General features: G+C 42.8%; 1 protein-coding gene across 1 annotated transcript in view; it reads left to right on the top strand.

The window, feature by feature from the left end:
* RAD51B (RAD51 paralog B) overlaps nucleotides 1-19,101 on the top strand; it is a 647,586-nt gene that overhangs the window by 467,996 nt on the left and 160,489 nt on the right. The window contains exon 8 of the mRNA XM_023517631.1: nucleotides 7,241-7,337. Coding sequence (XP_023373399.1) covers nucleotides 7,241-7,337 — 97 coding nt within the window. The remainder of the gene's footprint in view (nucleotides 1-7,240; nucleotides 7,338-19,101) is intronic.

Below are 19,101 nucleotides of genomic sequence, written 5' to 3'. Positions count from 1 at the left end.
AGAGAAAGAGAGAGAGAGGAGAGAAAGAGAGAAAGAGAGAGAGAGGAGAGAGAGAGAGAAAGAGAGGAGAGAGAGGAGAGAGAGGGAGGGGAGAGAGAGAGAAAGAGAGAGAGAGGAGAGAGAGAGGAGAGAGAGAGAGAAGAGAAAGAGAGAGAGAGAGTAGAGAGAGAGAAAGAGAGAGAGAGGAGAGAGAGAGAAAGAGAGAGAGGAGAGAAAGAGAGGGAGAGAGGAGAGAGAGAGAGAAAGAGAGAGAAAGAAAGGAGAGAGGGGGGGAGGGGAGAGAGAGAGAAAGAGAGAGAGAGGAGAGAGAAAGAGAGAGGAGAGAGAGAGGAGAGAGAGAGAAAGAAAGAGAGAGAGAGAAAGAGAGAGAGAGGAGAGAGAGAGAAAGAGAGAGAGAGAAAGAGGAGAGAGAGAGAGAAAGAGAGAGGAGAGAGAGAGAGAGATTTTTTTTCCATCACAGAATGATTTATAATTTTCCAGAGCTTGGCAAAACTAAGCTAGTGAATAGTAAAACCAGATTTGTTTTTGTGATACTCCAAGTCCAGAATATTTGATCTGACTTTTCCTCACAACAAATATGGGGTATCGCCAAATCTGGACGTGGGATGGGGTGAGGCGTGAGTCTGGGAATGTAGTCCTCCAGAACCTGCTTTGGGGTGACCTACCTGCTTTCCTTGCCCTTCCCCCTGCCTCTGGGCCCCCTGCTTCCTCCTCCTTTTTGTCCTGTCTCCCCCGGCCCCCGGCTCCTACTGCAGCAGACAGGTTGGGGCAGACACTGTCAGAGTTGGGGAGCAAGAGTACAGCATGAGGAAAACCACTCCAGGGACTTTCTCTCAAGCCTCGCTGATGAAAGAGCTCGATGGACCTGAACAGTTTCTCACAGGAAAGTTCCGGCCTCTGTCTCCTTGAAAAGCCAGACATTCAGCAATGCTCTACAGAGCCAAGATGAAAAGTCAGCCTTTCTGACCGCCCCCTCCCCACGCCCCTGGGCTCTGCCATATGTGGCAATTAGAACCGTTACAGATACCAAAGGTAACATTTTAAAAACTTTACCTTAAGCAGATAGACCATTTTTAGTGCAGAAAGATTGACTTTGCCCTCAGACCTGAGGAAAGGCAGAGTGGTTGCTAGGTACAGCACGGGACCGTCGTGAAGAGCTCGGCGCCCACACTCTCTTCTTGCTGCCCTTCCTCTAGCTGTCGGGGGCATCTGGGGGCTGCCTGTTCACTTCAGAGCTGCGAGTCTCAGGACAGTCACTGCACCTAGCCATCTTGGCCCAGTTAAAGTGATTTTCAAACTTCTCTGGTGCTTTAGGTTAAATTTGTGGCAGGTATCTGCCAGGGAGTGGGCAGGGGGGAAAAGGTGTTTCATGGGCATAGAAATGGCCCTGAGATGCCTGAGCCTGCTTCGTGGTTTCTCTAGCCCAGCCTACCCCAGAACTCTGTTGCCTTTAACCATGAGTTTCATCAACAGCTTTCATTTCCAAACTTCCCTTGGGCCTTGGAAGTGACAAGCCGCATGTTAACAGGGGATGCTGAAAACCACCACAGAGTTTGATAGAATTCATGTCGAATTGCCATATCTTCTTGATTTACAGACACTGAAGCTATTGATGTTTACCAACTTGACTTAGGTTTATTTATTAGTCTCAGCTTGGAGGCAATTTTTTAATTCCCACATTTTACCAAGTGAACTAGAGTCACCTGCCTGTGCAACTCTAGTTCACATGGTGGAAGGTCTCTTGTCACAAGCTTGAGCTGTTACAATGTAGCATTTTGACCATCTTTCAGTGTATTTCTGAACATTCTTTGATCGTGGAATTCTCTAGACTAGGAGATTATGGCCTGGAGAAGTCACCTGTCAGGGGTCTGAGGTGAAGGTTCCTCTGTCCTCTACTCTGCCCTATGTCACCTTAGCGAGGAGAATAGGCAGGGAGGCCTGCATGCCCTTCTTACTTGTACTAGTGATCCAAGACAGGTGACTCTAGTTCACTTGGTGGATGGTGGGGATTATAAAATTTACCTTTAATTTGCCCCTGTGGAAAGCTAAATGATGGCATCTGTCATATTCTTGGGTTCTTAAAAAACAATCTGACTTATAAATACTAGGTTATTGTTTTACTGATGATGAGTATTTCTTTTGACCAAACACAACTAGATACCACATTCTTAAACCATTCTATCCATGGTTGACCACAGACTCCCTCTTCTTTACCAGCTTCCAAGAATCAAAGGAGCTCCTTCCACCAAAGGCTGTGCTCTCAGGCCTGGGAACTCCCCATTCTGATTTCTCTAAGTCTGATCTGTTTTATGTCCACTATGTTACATACTCATTGTAGGCTCCAGTATACAAAATGGCTACTCACGAAGGGCCCCATAAAGATACCTCTAATCCAGTGGTTCTCAACCTTCCTAATGCCGCAGTCCTTTAATACAGTTCCTGTGGGTCATGACCTACAGGTTGAGAACCACTACTTTAATCCGTCAATGTAGGGTAGGGCAGATCAGACTTAGGCAGTGGCCCTTAAGGCAGGATGTATTCTGGGCTAGGAGCAAAGCTGGAGCAGGGTATGGCTGTAGCTGGGTGTGGTCTAGTCATAACATAGCTGAAAAAAGATGGGTCAGCTGAAGGCGATGGTCTGCACTGGACACTAGGCTTGTGAGGAGTCAGCCTCAGTTTGTCCAGTCTCTTGACCCCTAAGGCTAATGACCAGCTCATTTTCTTCCTACTCTATTATCATAAGGTATGGGCTGTCTTAAGCTAATTTTTTAATACTTAGTGAATATGAGTCATATATTTTTGTTTGTGTGTTGGTTGGCTTTTTATGTCTAGGATCCTCTGCCTGCTGACCAAAACCACATTGATTTTCTAGCCATTTGCTGGTTCCTGTTTCTCTTTTTTCTAGCTTAAAAGTCTTGTTCTCTGTGAAAGTAGGACCTATTGTTTATGACTCTATGCCCTGAATTTCCTTCATTTTTCGAGATCTTAATTGAGCTGAGCACAGGTGTTGGACCACAGTACACAGAAGGCTTGAATAGGATGCATTTAGAGAAGCCAGATAATGCATGGGAAAACTGGGAATTCCGGGGCTTTTTTTTTTTTTTTTAAGATAGAGTCTCACTATGTTTCCCTCAGTAGAGTGTTGTGGCATTACAGCTCATAGCAACTTAAACTGTTGGGCTCGAGTGATTCTCTGGCCTCCGCCTCCCAAGTAGATGGGACTACAGGTGCCCGCCACAACACCGGGCTATTTTGTTGTTGTTGTTGTTGTTGTCATTGTTCAGCTGGGTTTGAACCTGCCAGCCCTGGTGTATGTGGCCGGTGCCCTAACCACTGAGCTATGGGCGCCCAACTAGGGGACATGGTTTTAAAGGAAAAAATCCTTTAAAATCATTTTGCCTGGGGGGGAGGAAGTCCCACGGAATATTATATTAGGGACCTTTTTTTATATAAGTATACCTCTTTAAGCATCCTGTAACCAAGAAACCAATGCAAGGAGTCCTTAGGAGTAAGTAGTGTTTCTCTTTAGAAGGTTGAGGGAAAACAGTAGTTGTTTTATACAATTCATAGGGTTCCGGTTCCCTGCAGTAGGTAGACATTATTTTTCTTCCTGAAAAATAAACTTTGAGCTGGATTCTACAGCTGGCTTTAGATGTAATCATACCATTAAAGAAATCGATGTATCTTTCCTTTTGTCCAAGAGTCCCACCCTGGCCATGAGATTCTAGCTGGTGATAGTGACTGTGTGCTGTTTGTTTTTAATAAGCTATACATTTTGGGAAATTGTAAAATAGCTGATGTACTTTCAATTAAAAATTGTTACTGCTTTTGAACGTATAAACAGCAAATATCTGTTGTTTGTCTCCAGTGGCCTACATGCTATACAAAAGATCAGCATGAGTTTTCCATGTAAATAAGCAGGTTCACATCAGCAAAGGATATAACAAATGATGAAGATGGGAGTGACATTGACCATAGGCCATTTGCTGTGCTAAGGACTTTTATATCCATTATCCAGTTTAAACCTCAATACCTTGTAAGTTAAGTAGTATCATACCCAAAGAGGTTATGAAATTTACCCAGTGTCACACAGCTAGTAGAGTAGCTGAGTTCAAGATCTGAACTCAGGTCTGATTCCAAAGCCCTCATCCTCACCACTCTGCAGGCTGCTCCTGCACAAATTTAGTACCCAGCATCAGATGCCTCCATCTCTCCAATGGAGCAAAGCAGCAGGAAAGCCCCTCTGAAGTGTTGGTCAGAATTCATTTTTAGAAACCAGCTAGTATTAAGACCCTGTTTATAACTTGTAATAGTAGTTTATAAGTTATTTTATAAGTATGGTTTTCAAGTTTCCTGGTGGTCGTAGAGGAAAACACATCTATAGGCTTCTGTTCAAGTCATGGTTATTTATAATCAATGATTTTGGAAATGTTTTCATTCTATCATTTTGCTGAACACAAATTTAGAAAACCCCAGTTGAGTAGGATGATGTGATTAGCAACCCCCCGAGTTGGGTTGTTAGGTGCGTCTTCAGTGATTTGGCCGTAAGATTCATAATAAAAAAGGATAAGATTATTAGCAAAACTGATTAGGAGCTCGTATATTTGCCTTTGGGGAGTGAAAATGTTTTCTTCTCTATCTACTTTTTCATCGGAAATGGAAATGGGGGTGGATATCTTTTGAAGTAGGCCTGTAGTTTGGTTTTAGGCTCTGCAGGGCATCATTTCATTAGTTGTGTACAATAAAACCATCATCGCAGTACAAGTTTCCATTATAGGAGCAGTAAAATAATATTAAAATTGAGAAAAAGTGGTCTAAATATATTAGTCAGTGCTTTATTTTAAAAGTTTCTAGAGAAGACATGCAGTGCCTTTATCTCTCATGTAGACGGTGCTATACTTTGTGTGGTGGGTAGCGGTAATTTTTTTTCTCATTGCTCTTACCATATTGTTGGAAGTCTAGTCATTTTCACCAAGCCATTGTTTAAAAGAATCACAGAAATTAAGAGCTAACATATTTAGATCTTATAGAAGTTTCACAATTATTTTTTACTAGCACAGAGAGATCCTTATTTGGTTCATTGTTAGACAAATGTCAGTATCTTATTGGGCTTGCTTTAATGACTAACTGAGATTTTTTGCACAAATTCTTTGCAATTAAATAAAACTTTGGGAGGACTGAAATTGGTGGAAATGATTAAATACTAAAGTATATCCTGATGTAGAAAATTATAAGTTAGTGTTCTATTATCAGAAACAATTACCTGAAGCATATGGCATATACTAATTTATTAAGCTATGTTTCATTGTAATAGTAATAACAACAACTGATTATCTCATTTAGTTTTCATAATAATTCTAAAAAGATAGGTATTATTCAACCTATCAACAGTTAAAGCTCAAAGGTGCACAGTGTCTTATCAGCATGTGAACCCAGTCTCATGTGAACTCCAAAGCTACTCTGTATTATAGAGAAATGAACCCAAGTCCTTATTCCTAGTCTCCTATCTGAATAGTTGTTTGTTGAAAGTGCAGGCTACTTGACCATTTTCAACCATGTTAAGTAGAGACATATCTTGTGATTTGTATCAGTCCAGATGAAAAGCAGTGATACAAAAGAATCTGAGGGGTAGGATTAGCAGAAACTGAGTGGAATCCTGCAGTATCGGATCATCACTTCAGGGTAGCTGGGGTCTCGTGAGCCGGTGGACACACAAAGACCTTAAAAAGTCGTATTGCTATACAGCACTTGGTTTCTTTACCTGACCTTTGCCATCCTTCTCCCCCTCAGCTCTCAATTAAACTGCCATTGGTACAAGATTTATAATGTGTCACCGGTCCATTCAGGAGACAGTGACAGAGGTGTGGCTGAAAACTGGGTAATAAAGAATGGGGATGACTTCTATTTCTGTTCAAATCAGGGTGGCAACAAAACCATAGCTGTTCTTGGTTCCAACTCACACAGACCGGCTAGGTGGGTGTTTTAAGCACTGAATTCTGTGCTAAATGCCTGGTGCCCCCTTCAGAAGGGGCATTTGTTCTGAACATCCAAGGTGCTCATGTTTTCTACCAGGCCTGAAAAATGATGGTGGTGCTAACCGTGTTCTAATTTTCCAGAAGTGAATCTTTGTTTATTCTTCTTTTAGTTCTCCAAACAATAAGGTAGATTTTATGAATGAGAATTGCATAGGAAAAGAATAGTTTCTTGATTGTACTACATGTGAAAATATTGTATGCCAGTGGACCATGCAAATTAATTAATTAGTTTTAGAGTTCTTTCCAGGAATTTAAAATATTGTGACTTTTATTTTGTATAGGTAGGATTATGCTAATTCATGTTTTAAAGAATTAGTTAAACTTTGAACTTGTTAGAATTCAACTAATTTAAAAGAAGAGTGTTGGCTGGAAGCAGTGGTTCACACCTGTAATCCTAGCACTTAGGAGGCAGAGGTGAGAAGATCCTTTGAGCTCAGGAGTTTGAGACCAGCCTAAGCAAGACTGAGACCTCTGTCTCTACTAAAAATAGAAAAATTAGCCAGGTGTTGTGGCAGGTACCGATAGTCCCAGCTACTCAAAAAGCTGAGGCAGAAGGATCACTTGAACCCAGGAATCTAAGGTTACTGTGAGCTAGGCTGATACCAAGACAATCTAGTGTGGTAGCCTGGGCAACAGAGTGAGACTCTGTCTAAATAAATAAGTAAATGAATAAATAGTGCTATTTCTTTAGAGATGAATCCTATTCCTATTTCACAAATTTTGAAGTAAAACTCTGACTTTTGAGTTAATAAGTGAAGAAGCCACTGACATCTAGATTTCAAATTATTACTCTTATTCAGCACAGCAGTATATTAAGTCGTGGATATAATTTTAAAAGTTAAAGTCTGATAAATTATGTATGTATGCATCTTAATTGTGGTTAGCCTTCTGTTATTTAGCTCACATGATAACACCTCTCAGTCCCAATTTACTCAGCATTTAGAAAGGATTGATTAGCAGTTTAAGCTCTTAAAAAAAGTCATCCTGTTTCCTCGGTTTTCTGGGTCTTGAGTGACTGATACACCTTGCCAGATATATTCTGGCCTAAAGATAAAGTTGGTGAAAATCGGAGCTTGTGTTTTCCTACCTATGTATTTATCAGTCTTCTCCTAAACCACAGTCTGCCTTTTGATGGCTCTAATAATTAATTTGGTCTTCTCTCTTTTTCTTCTCCCCTCCCATTCCCTTCCCCCGTCTGTTCACAGGTTATCTTGACGAATCAAATTACAACCCATCTGAGTGGAGCCCTGGCTTCTCAGGCAGACCTGGTGTCTCCAGCTGATGATTTGTCCCTGTCTGAAGGTAAGAGATCTATCCTAGAGAGGCTGAAACTTGACACTGACATACAGCCCCACTACCTCTCTGCCTCCCGTTGAGAGCTGGGAGACATGGCTAATAGGCCCTGGCCAGTGAACCCAGCCGGAGCCTGGTGATTTAGGGTTGGCCCCCTTTACTGGCATCTGATCTCTTGTATTTGGAGAGTCTCTTGCCCATCTCTATAAATGAGCTCCATCTGAAGGCTTGTCATTCCTCTGTGGGTTGTTTCAGGTTCTTAGCATGATGGCTGGTGAACTGCTAAATCACTTTGTTTCTGAGACTGATGCTCAAATGTTGGCTTTACCAATGGTCCCATAGCAATTTACCTCTTCCTTTGTGCTCAGTTCTTTCTAGACTGGCTAAAAGCATACACCAGTTTCACATGCTGAAGATAGGCCATTCCTATCAGCTCTCTCTATAGAAAGATCTCCATGTTAGTAAATCTGCAAAATTTTCTCCACCCTCCCCTGCTAGCAAAGGTCAGGCTGGCTATGGTTTTGATGACAATAATCTTTACGTAGTTGGGGGAATTACACCACCAAGTCAGAGAGTGGTTCCTCATTTTATTGAAAGTTCTTGCTTGACCTTTCTGCGTTCTTCTCGTGGTAATTTGATTTCTTTCAGGCAGGATGCTATGGGCCTGGGTGGACGTGCATCGCTCTTCCAGGCCTCTCTTCCCTTTCCACTTTCCAAGAATTGTTTAGGATGGAACACAGGGGACTTTTAGGCCTAGCACAGCCCCTACCAACTGCCCACGTGGTCTTCTGTGGATCAACCCTGGTTTATGGTCTCAGAAATTGCAAGAACCACACCTCTGTTTCTCTGGTGGTGTCTTTCAGAGTGGTTTATTAAAACCATAAGACCCTTAGTGTACCAGCTTTCTACATTCAGTAATGCATTGTCACCCCCGCCCCCCTCAACTGGGCTGCAAAGTGGAATCATCTACAATTCCTCCCTCCTCAGACTTCTTTTATCATCAGGTATTCCCACATACATCTTTCCTCTGTCCTTCTTTTCTGCAATTTGTGCTGTGATCAGCTGACTTATTAAAACTCCCAGTTAGATAATTTTAATAAAATCTGGAATGGCTTTCCCAACTCTAGCCTCTGCCATTTCCATCCTGCCGTGGCTGAGTTACACCACCCAAGCCCAGTCTCTTTCTGTGGTGTTACTCTCCTACTCAGAAATCTTAGAATTGTTTTTTTTCTTTTTTTTCTGAGAATGAGCTAAGATCAGTAAGCCTATTTTTAAATATTCAGGGATCTGTTAGTTTGATATCAGCCAGGGTAAAAATATATATATATATATATATATATATTTTTTTTTTTTTTTTTTTTTTTTGAGACGGAGCCTCAAGCTATCCCCCTGGGTAGAGTGCCATGGCATCACGCTCACAGCAACCTCCAACTCCTGGGCTCAAGCGAGTCTCTTATCTCAGCCTCCCAAGTAGCTGGGACCATAGGCGCCTGCCACAACGCCTGGCCATTTTTTGGTTGCAGCCATCATTGTTGTTTGGTGGGCCCGGGCTGGGGATTCGAGCCCGCCACCTTAGGTGTATGTGGCTGGCGCCTTAGCTGCTTGAGCCACAGGCGCCGAGCCAGGGGTAAAAATATTTACACCCTGGAAATCAGCAAATGCTAAAAATCAGATTTTGGGGGGCAGGAGGTGGACCAGTTTTCAGAACACCACTAGATAGAGTTAATGCTTCTCAGCCCTTCACAGTCTGTCCTTTCTTTCCTATTTAACCTTGGTTCCTGCCAACACCCTCTGCGATGTTCCTATGCCAAGAGCGCCCATGTTCTGCCTGCCCCCACCCCCACATACTCCTGGCTCCACGCCTCTGCAGAGACAGCTTACCTTATCTAGAACAGCATTTTCCTTTTTTACTTCTACTGCTATTCTCTTCCTAAATCCAGTCCTTCCAGGCTCATTTAAAGCTTGCCTCTTCCATGAAACTTCTTTGTCTGTTCAGTTGGTCTCGCTCTCTTTTTCTCCTTTATGTCCTCTAAACTTGCTATATAAAGAAAAAGTCTAGAAAAATAGTTTAACCTTTAATGATTTTCTGACTAAATTGGCAGATTTTTCGGGATACAAACTCTATCATATTCTTTTTCTATTCATGTTGTGCACCAGTGACTAGCAAAGTTCCAGGCACAAAGCAGATAGTAAATAAATAGTGAACTAATATGATAGTAAATGCTTTGGAAGAACAGTGACCATGAGAATCCCAGAAAGCACCCAAGAACATCATCAAAACTTGTTATGATTATTACACACACATGTAGCACTGAGGAGACCTGAAGAGAATATCTTACTTCCTTATTTGAAAACCAATAAGAAATAATACTTTTCTTTGTCTTCCTGGTTAATCTTAAGCAATGAGGAGAAACAAAACACATTCAAAAGAAATTGCTTTGAGGCTCTGGTGTAACTGCTAAGGAAAGTGGTAAAGTTGTGTTCACAGCAAAGGGAGAGTTACCAGCTTATCCTTAGACAACTTTTCCTTATGACATCCGAGGGAAAATGGAAGCAATTGTTTTTTCTAGTTTTCTTATACAGCTGAGCATGTAAAGAGGCTATAGAAATCTTTTTCCTAAAGTCTATAATGAAGATTTTCAACAGTAAATTAAAATTTCTTAGAACATTTGTGTCTATTCAGATACATTGCAATGGTTAAGTTCCTATGATTAATATGTATACACATGTATATCATATATACATGTGTTGCTTTTTTGTTGTTTCAAGTATTCATTGTATCAGCTTTGCCCTGTTACTATGATCCCAGCAGGTCTTTTGATGACTTTAAGTCTCAGTTTGTTCTTCTGTTAAATGACAGGTTGGCTGAAGTCTGTTCCAGCTCTAACATAAAAGATCGTGGGTGAGGGGCTTGGGGGTAGTCTGAAGATCAGGAGCATTCACCACCAACAGAGTTTTAATTCTGATTTACAGAAAAGGAAGAATGACCGTGAACTGATGTTGCCCTCAATTAAACTTAATAAAAATGATCTTCAGAAACCTCAGCATTGACACTTTGGCATACCTACAACCTCCCCTCCCAGAATTGCTGTCTCTTTTTCCAAATGTGTATACTTCTGGTTTTGTCTGTCTTTTGCAGTCTCTGCCACACAGATATATAGGCAATCAGAAGTGTGTGCAAACCAGTGAGAGTGAGACGCACACTGGGATGGGGTGATTTTGTAACTTGGGTGATTTTGCATAGTTCCTGAAAGTTCCATGCTCCCACATGAATGGGATAAGTTGTGAAGGGCAGGCTGCAAATTGACAAGCATACTGCACACATGAAGAATTATTTTAACTAAATAAGGAAATTTCAAGGCACAAAAGTCTGGAGCAGGAACAAGGTTAGGAAAGTCCTTGGCCTTTGGGGTCCACTTCTTCCTTCTTTGGCTCTCCTACCTGGAAGCCGGATCACTCAATAGTGGAATGAAACTTTAATGAAGGGAATTATATCGTGATCTCAAGCAGTGAACATAGGTCTACTTAATCCAAGGAAAAACCCAGCTACAATTTAATAAAGGGCTGGGGAGAGCTGCAACACAAAAACAAAGAACCCTCAACTTTACAAACACTGGGAGGGCAACAGCTGGTCAGCCGAGATTAAAGGAGCGTGAGAGAGCACCTCCCCTCTCCTGCCTGCTCCTCCCCCATAGGCATCTCTGCAGCCAGCCAGGGCTCTCATTTACAGCCCTGTGCAGATGACCTTGTTCCAGCTAAGATAGGGGTGCTTTTGATCTCAGCAGGGGGATGCTCTGGGCCTGCAGCTGGCAGATATTAATAGTACAGGATCCATTGGAGTGGAAGAGATCTCTCAGTTGGGCCAGGTCACTCCTCTGCATCAGAGCAGAAGGGACTTCATTTCCCTGAATCAGCCCCTGCTGGGTAGTCCTCTTCGGTCGACTCAGATCATTTTATTACTTACTGCTCTTGCCACTTGTTCTCACTCTACAACCACTTTCAAGGGGGCACTGTGGAAGTAGTGCCCTTACAGCTGAAATCCATTATGGGACAGGGTAGCCCTTGGGCCTGCCCCATCCCAGTGTGATTCTCACTCTCACTGGTTTGCACATACTTCTGATTTGTGTGTGTGTGTGTGGCAGAGAGAGCAAAAGATAGACAGAGGTGCACACAGAAAGAAAAGAGACAGCACTTGAGGGAAGGGAGGCTGTTGTAGGTCTGCCAAAATACCAACACTGAGATGTCTGAAAATCCTTTTTATGAAGTTTAAGCTAGGGCAACATCAGTTCATGGGAATTCTTTCCATGCTGTAATATCAGAATTAAAACCCCACCGGTGGGAGAGTGCTCCTCATCTTCAGACCCCTCCTATGATCTTTAGAGGTGGAACAGACCTTAGCAATCTTCTGTTCATCCAACCTGTCATTTAACAGGCACAGGGACAGAAAAAAAGAATTTGTGGTTCTTTATTTACTTTGTCCTAAGACCTGGCACTGTGAATCAAAGTATTTTCTTCTTCAATTTTTGTTTTGTGGATAGAAAGTCACCCTTGTAGATTATCATAGAGTTCAGTGATTGGTTGCTGTGAGTGTTTTGTGACCAAGGATGTTTCTTAGCCCTTGGTAATTCTTTGTCATGGTAAACACTGAAGATGCTAAAGACTGCTGGGCCCTCCGTCATAGAGAGCATCTCTTTTCCCATTGCGATCAGTAGAGAAAGGATCTAATAGTCCGCCTGGCCTAAGATGCCATATCCCATTCCAAAGTTACCTGAGATTTGAGCAGAACTGGCTGATTCCGCACTTACTGGGACACGATTGGTAGATGAGATTGATAGATAGTCACAGTGAGTCCTAGGCAAGATTGAAGCTCTACTCGACCTAGACCATTGGCTTGCTTTCTTCTCATGATTTAACAGAGTAGCAGTTACTTCAGTGTGGTGACGTGGCCCAGGTCAGGAGGCCTCGTTGGCTTTATAGCAAAGAAGACATTATTAGGCTGCCATCCTGGCATTTCCAGCATCTGGCATGTTCGTTTCTTCATATTGTTTTTGATAGATCATAGCACATGGAAAATTGATAGTGCATAGTTGAGGAAAGAACTTAGAAAAAAAGCAGTACTTACTAGAACCAAGAGTGGTTTCCAGTTTTAGTGTTGGAAGCTTTATATTCTGATTGGAGTCAGGGGAATTGATGGCTGATTTCATGTGCATGAGAAAGTATTTTGGGATTCACATTGCCTAACAAGCCATCCCTGCAAAAACCTGGAGTCCATTTGAAAGATTATATGCAAGTTCGTGGCCTATGTTCTCTTTTAAAATAAATTCAACAAGCAAGAGCAGCTCAGAATGGTTGGGGCAAATCAGAGACTCATGGTTGTGAAAGAAGCAGACATCAAAGCAGGGTGTGAATTTTCGAGTTTTATTTCCACTCTTGCTTTCCAGCTGGATCTGCTCTGGATTTACTGCAGGATGTTTGAAAACGTGGCTCCCTGCTAATCTCAGACAGTTGCTGTGATCAATGGCTTCTTTCATTTCCGATAAAAAACACTGGTGTTTCTGCTTAAATCTTGTGTACTTTCAGCTTTATTATTATAGTTGTGATTTATTGTCCCGCTTTGCCCAAATTTGCAGTCTATTAACCACAGTCTTCAGGGTGGGGTGGTCCAGTTAGCAGAACCTTCTCCGTCGTTCAACTCCAAGGCCCTTCACAACCCAAACTCGAACGGAATGCTCATTGGTTTGGGTAGGACCATGTACAAATGGGTGTGGGTGGAACAGTTTTAAAAATCCATTCCTCAGGGGTCTGGCGCAGGTTGGCTGTAATTAGTGCTCTGAAAAAATTGAGGTATCGCCCTGTGACTACAAGATTAACATTAGCAACTGTGATCAACATTATTAACATTAGCATTTCCAAGGTATTTTTAAATGTCGTAAAATGGGCTCGGCGCCTATAGCTCAACCGGCTGAGGCGCCAGCCACGTACACCTAGGGTGGCGGGTTGGAGTCCCCAGCCCGGCCCCGCCAAAACAACAATGACGGCTGCAACCAAAAAAAAAAATAGCCGGGCGTTGTGGCGGGCGCCTGTGGTCCCAGCCACTTGGGAGGCAGAGGCAGGAGACTCGCTTGAGCCCAGGAGTTGGAGGTTGCTGTGAGCTGTAATGCCACGGCACTCTGCCCAGGGGGACAGCTTGAGGCTCTGTCTCAAAAAAAAAAAAAAAAAAGAAAAAAAAATGTCGTAAAATGATAAATTTCTTAATCCACCTCAAGCAACTGAAGCGTGAAGGAGAGAAGGAAGTTGTTCAAAGGCCACACAGTAAATGAGAGGCGGTGTGCTGGGAACAGAAGTCAGAGCCCTTCCCGGGAACTCTTAGCAGTGAGTTTGGGATAAAAATGTGTAAGTGTCCTGGTGACCTTTCCATTTTTGATTCCAAAGCCACAAGACTTCACATGCCTGTTTTCACAAGGGCACATGTTTCTGCCCTGCTCTCCTCTCCCCAGTAGTCAAGAAGCCATGGCACCTGACTGGGCATATGTGACTCCAGCAGCTGTGTAGATGCCATGCAAAGCCTAATTTATAGAAAAGATGAAAAGCACCCCAAAATGTGTGGTATTTGGCTGAAGGAAGCCTAAATACTATGCGAGGTAGGGAGCCTAGGGTTGAGAGGAGATGGGCACAGCCTACAAATGTCAGAAAAGCTATAAATCTCAAAAGGGCAAGAAACTTGTGGAGGATTTTCAGCAGGCAGGCCAGGGGGCAATGTAACTGTAACGGAGAGATCAAGAGGGTGAAAGTCAACGCCAGGAAGTGCTTCTTGGGTAGGAGCTCTGCTTGGCTGGCTCTAGTTGGACAAAGGGAGACACAGTAGAAGCACGAGACAGGTTACAATCAAGTTAGATCCCAGCCAGAGAGTTTTATTTGGGGAGCCGTCTCTGAGGTGGTTGGTGGTTTGGAAAGTATTTTCCCCTCACCTTCAGACTTCTTCCCACCTAGGATTTACTATCTGATTTCCCAGGTCTTCATGATTCTGGTAAAGGTCTCAGTCTCAAGAAGGCGGGAGGGACGCGAACACCAACACAGCTTTGTCTGTTCCCGCAGCTGGGGAGGTGACAGGGCCGAAAGCCCACACGATGGGATTCCAGGAGGTGGCATGATCCTGAAGCCCTCAGACTGGAAGGATCCTCTGAGAACGGATCCGTCTTTGCCATCATTGCAGAGAATTCTGTCGAAGAGTGAGAGGCCTCTAAGTCAGAGATCATAAAGAAAGAATGAATAGTTTTCAGGAGTGGAGCCCAGAGATAATTTAGTTTTTATTGTAATGTGGCATGAAATACTTTGAGAATTCCTTTGTGATATTTACTTGAGTTTGAGAAAGGATTATAACAAGGTCTGGCAAGGAGGTCTGGCATAAGTGTGGTCCAGCTAAGGTCTAATGTTGGTTCTGATATCCATCTATTCCAAAGCCACGTGCTCAATCACAAGGTAGAGGAAGGATCTCCCCAGATACTATAGGACTACTCTCTGGTCACAGTTATGAACTGATCGTGTTTGTCCACCAGAACCTTTATTCCAGTGGTTCTCATACATTAGATTATCCAGAGGGCGTAAACACACATTTTTTGGGCTCCTACTCCCGGAGTTTCATTTAGGGTGGGAGGAAGGCAGAGAATTTACATTTCTAACAAATTCTCAGGAACTGATGACACTTTTGATGTAGGGACTACATTTTGAGAAACGTTGCTTTATTCATGGAGTCATTATTGACACTGGACACCACAAATACCAAGATGAATCTGTTTTCATCTGAGTCTCAAGGAGATAGCCTCCTAAAAGGGGAGACAGGTATGCAGAGGGGCGCTTTAGCACTCACGGGGGGAAGAGCATGGAAATGTGTGCAGTGGACAACTCTGTGTCTGTTCCATCCTTTCATAATTTACACTATGCTGGAGAACAATTACTCTCTACCCTCAAGAGAGAGCCTGAGTTGCAAATGTGTGTGTGATTACAGTATCTGTGTATGTGTGTTGAGGGTGAAGGTTCCTATGTTTTAATAGAAAACAAGGTTTTTTAACATTATAATGTTGATTTGCTTAACCACACTTCCTCTAATAGGCCCACTAGTGCAGCCAGGAGAATAGAAAACCATGTTTTCTGGCAAGGTCACTTCCTACTATAGAGGATGGATGATGCCCAGTGGCTGGAGGATTAAGGGAACAAAATTTGCTTTGTTTCTAAATATGATATACAGATAAATGAGACTAGAAAAGTATCAAAATAAATTGCTTCTGAATTGAGTGACAAGAAGAATATACTCCCCAAGAGAGCTCTAGACCAGAGATAGAATAAGTATTTGAAATCTTTAAAGGTAAAGCCCAGAAAACAAATATCAGTGAAAAGTGGCTGCCAGAGCCCAGGGGGTGGATCCAAGCCCCAGCCAGGAAGAACTTCCTTGCTCCTTTGGGAACTGATCTAGAGCGGAGGGAAATAGCTTCCCCTTTGGGTAGTACAACTTTAAGATAAACTAGCAGAAAATCCTGTTTTGTCTCCTTTGCTTACTGCTGGATCACCAGAGCCTAGAATAGCACCTGACAATAATAAATATGTGATGAATGAACGAGGTACTTACGGCTACAAGGGGAAAGACCAAGAATTATTTAAAGCTTTAGACCTGTATTCACTTAAAAGAAGCATGAAACTGCCATTGTAATTTTTCTCACCAACACATCATATATGCTCTAAAACTCCTTCAAAGTGCAGTCAGCTCTAGCTACGTGCCTGCACTAACTGTATGTGGTAAGTGGTAACAGGCAGTGCAGAGAAGGGCCCAGGAAGGAAAAAACAGAAGCCTCATACTCAGCTTTTAAAGGAGAGAACTTCCTAGTTCCCACAAAGGTGGTGACTAAAGGACTTTAGTCTGATAAACAGTAAGGATATTTATTATGCACCTTCTATCTAGTAGGTCGTGTGTTAGGCAGGTGCCGGGGGCACAGAGACAAAAGCCACAGTCCCTGTTCTTTGAGAATCTCACAGTCAAGTGGCAGGGGAGGGTGATGGACCAGCAAACAAAGGGCGCTGGGGAGCACATAGGAGCAATCCTGGTTTGAACATGGGGCTTCTCTAGGAACTTTGCAACAAAGAGACACTTGAACTAGATCTTGAAGGATCAATAGCAGCTGCAGAGTGGACAAGGAGAAGGGAAGCCCCTCCTGGCAGAGAGAAAGCCCATGTGATGGAATCCAGGCAGGGCTCAGAGGTAGGCAGGCCAGACAGGAAAGGTCTTATCCATCATGCCAATCAGTTTGAATTTTTTCCTGAGGGTGAAGGGGAGCCATTGAAACAGGGAAGTGACAGGATCATTTTGCAGTTCAAAGAGATTTTTCAGGCAGTAATTTGCAGGTTACAGGGTATGGAGATGAAACTTAGAGAACTTGGATTTTGATCTTTTTGAGGGTAATTGCTTTTAGGTGGGGTTATCCCTAAACGTCTTAAAGCAATGAGGACTTTATAATTAAAGTTTTAACCATTCTAAGGTCCTGGATGGCCAGATCTGGGTTTGATTTTCAATGTTATCAACCTGAGGGCAATTTCTTTGGTACTCCAGGTTTCTGAGGAACATCAGGTTGAGCCTTCCCTTTACCAGGGTGCCTTATAGTTAGTGCAAATGTCAGGCTATCTGCATTTCCTTGTTAGGAGGTAAGAGAATAGCAGGTGCCTCGCAGAGCTAAATGGCATGATGGGAGTAAACACAGGTTTTATGTTCCTTTTGCTAATGATTACAATAATATTGAATGCCTACTATGCATCAGGAAAAAAAAATCAATAACTTTGTGAGGTTCAATCATTACCCCCATTTTAGAAACAAAAAACCTAAAGCACTGACCATTTCCATAACTTGCTGACAATTGCATACATAGTAATCAGTGGAGATTCGAACTTAGAGAGTCAGCTCCAACATCTGTGCCCTTGATGAATACAGTCTACTCAGCTCTTTAAGATGATTCTAAAACTACCTCAGATAGAGCTTGTGAGCACATATTTCTGTCACGTGTCGATGTGATTGTGTTGTTTCTCTGTCTGCAGACTGAAGTCTCTTTATAGACAGACATCAGGGAAGCAATGTGTTTTCCTAATGACAGAAGACACAGCCCTGCGTTTGTAACTGGGAGCTTGTGTTCAAGGATCAGCTCTGCCAGAAACCATCAGTTTACTGTGAGCAAGTCACTACCTCCTCTGGACCTCAGTTCCCTTGGCTGTGCATACAGGGGTGGCATGAGGTGAAGTCAGCACACTTTGCCAATTTGCTGCTTCTGCTGTGTTCTGTCTTCAAAGAGTAGACTGATGTGTTATTCTCCTTGAGGCTTCAGCAGGCTTCTCTGGGCATCTTTCAAAGATGCCGGAACAACCCTTCCATGAGCATTGTGGCAATCCCTTTGTCACCTTATACATTCATTATCTAGAACAGCAATCTTTTGCATCTGTAACCCATCATTCTTAAGCATGTTACCCCCAAAATATGTAAAATCATTATCCTAAGTTATATAAAGTACACCAGAAATAGAAATTTGTTTTAACAGTGAGGAAGGATCTAATACTTTTGCCCCATATCCCAATGAGTTGTCATTTGTATGCCTGCTTCTGAGTATAGTTCAGATTTCTCTCTTCCTCCCTTGTTCTCATTGCAGAGCTCTTTACTGTCCCAAGAAGAGTGCTACTTAATTTAAAAGTTAAGCTTTGACTCCATTCATTCAATTGTTTATTCATTCATCCACTTATTAAGTATGGAGCACCTCAAATGCAAAATGTTTGCTGGGTTTTCAAAGGTAATGAGAACAATACCAGGCTTGGCTCCTGCCCTCTGGAACATAAAGGCTAATTCTAATTTCTGTTGGCTTTATACAGTTGGAACCCTAGAATTCCTTCGTACTGTAATTAAGTCTTAACACCTTCACTACTTACCTGCATTGCACTATAGGGGATATAACAGGAAAAGGTAAGAAAACAAGGAAAGGCTAGAAAATGGGATCCACGCACATGAAGCAGTCGAAGTCGCAGGTTAGAACAGCACCTGGAGAGCTGCCAGGGTGAGGGAGGCAGATTTGTAAGGGCAGAGACATCCACAGAAAGAGAGAGCATGGTGAGCTTTGTGTTGGTGGCTGGGACCACCGTCTTAGGATGGAGCCCTGACTGGCAGGTCCTGAGTCACAGTGTATGCACAGCCCTGGGTGTCAGACGACAGACCACCTCCATCACTGAGTTAGACCCACTCATAGTGTGGCAGGCTGTGAACCGGCCCCACGTTTTACCAAGAACTTGCCAGGCTAGCCGAGGTAGAGGGTGACTGATTTCCTTGGCCAGCTGTTTATGTGCACCACATCGGCTAGCTGTTGCTCAGTTCCTATGCTTTCTTCAGACACCAACAATCAAATACATCCTGGTGGGAATGGTCATGTTAGGGAACCTGGGTTTCAAGTGCGGATCATCTTGGTTTCCTCCCCCTACCTCCCACTGGGGGAGCTATTGAAGCAACTTTAAGAAAGCTGTTAGGCCTTGAAAGTTTAGCTGTTCATCAAATATATCAAAAAATGGTTTGCATCCAAAACTTTACTTACTATCTATGGTAGTTTCAAATAATTGTCAAAATCATAATTTAATTAATCTCTCCCTCTACTTAGAATTGGCTTAGGAGATTGTAATTCATGGATCCTTTCTGCTCTCATAACCCACGTGCACTCTCAAATTGATGTAACCACCTTGTGCTTCTCGGTTTATTCATCCA

This window comes from Otolemur garnettii, unplaced genomic scaffold, assembly GCF_000181295.1.
Source record: "Otolemur garnettii isolate 467f Iridium unplaced genomic scaffold, OtoGar3 scaffold00115, whole genome shotgun sequence".
Taxonomy (NCBI): Eukaryota; Metazoa; Chordata; class Mammalia; order Primates; family Galagidae; genus Otolemur; species Otolemur garnettii.
Note: the sequence above shows the minus strand (reverse complement) of the source record. Positions and strands in the feature narration are given on the sequence as shown.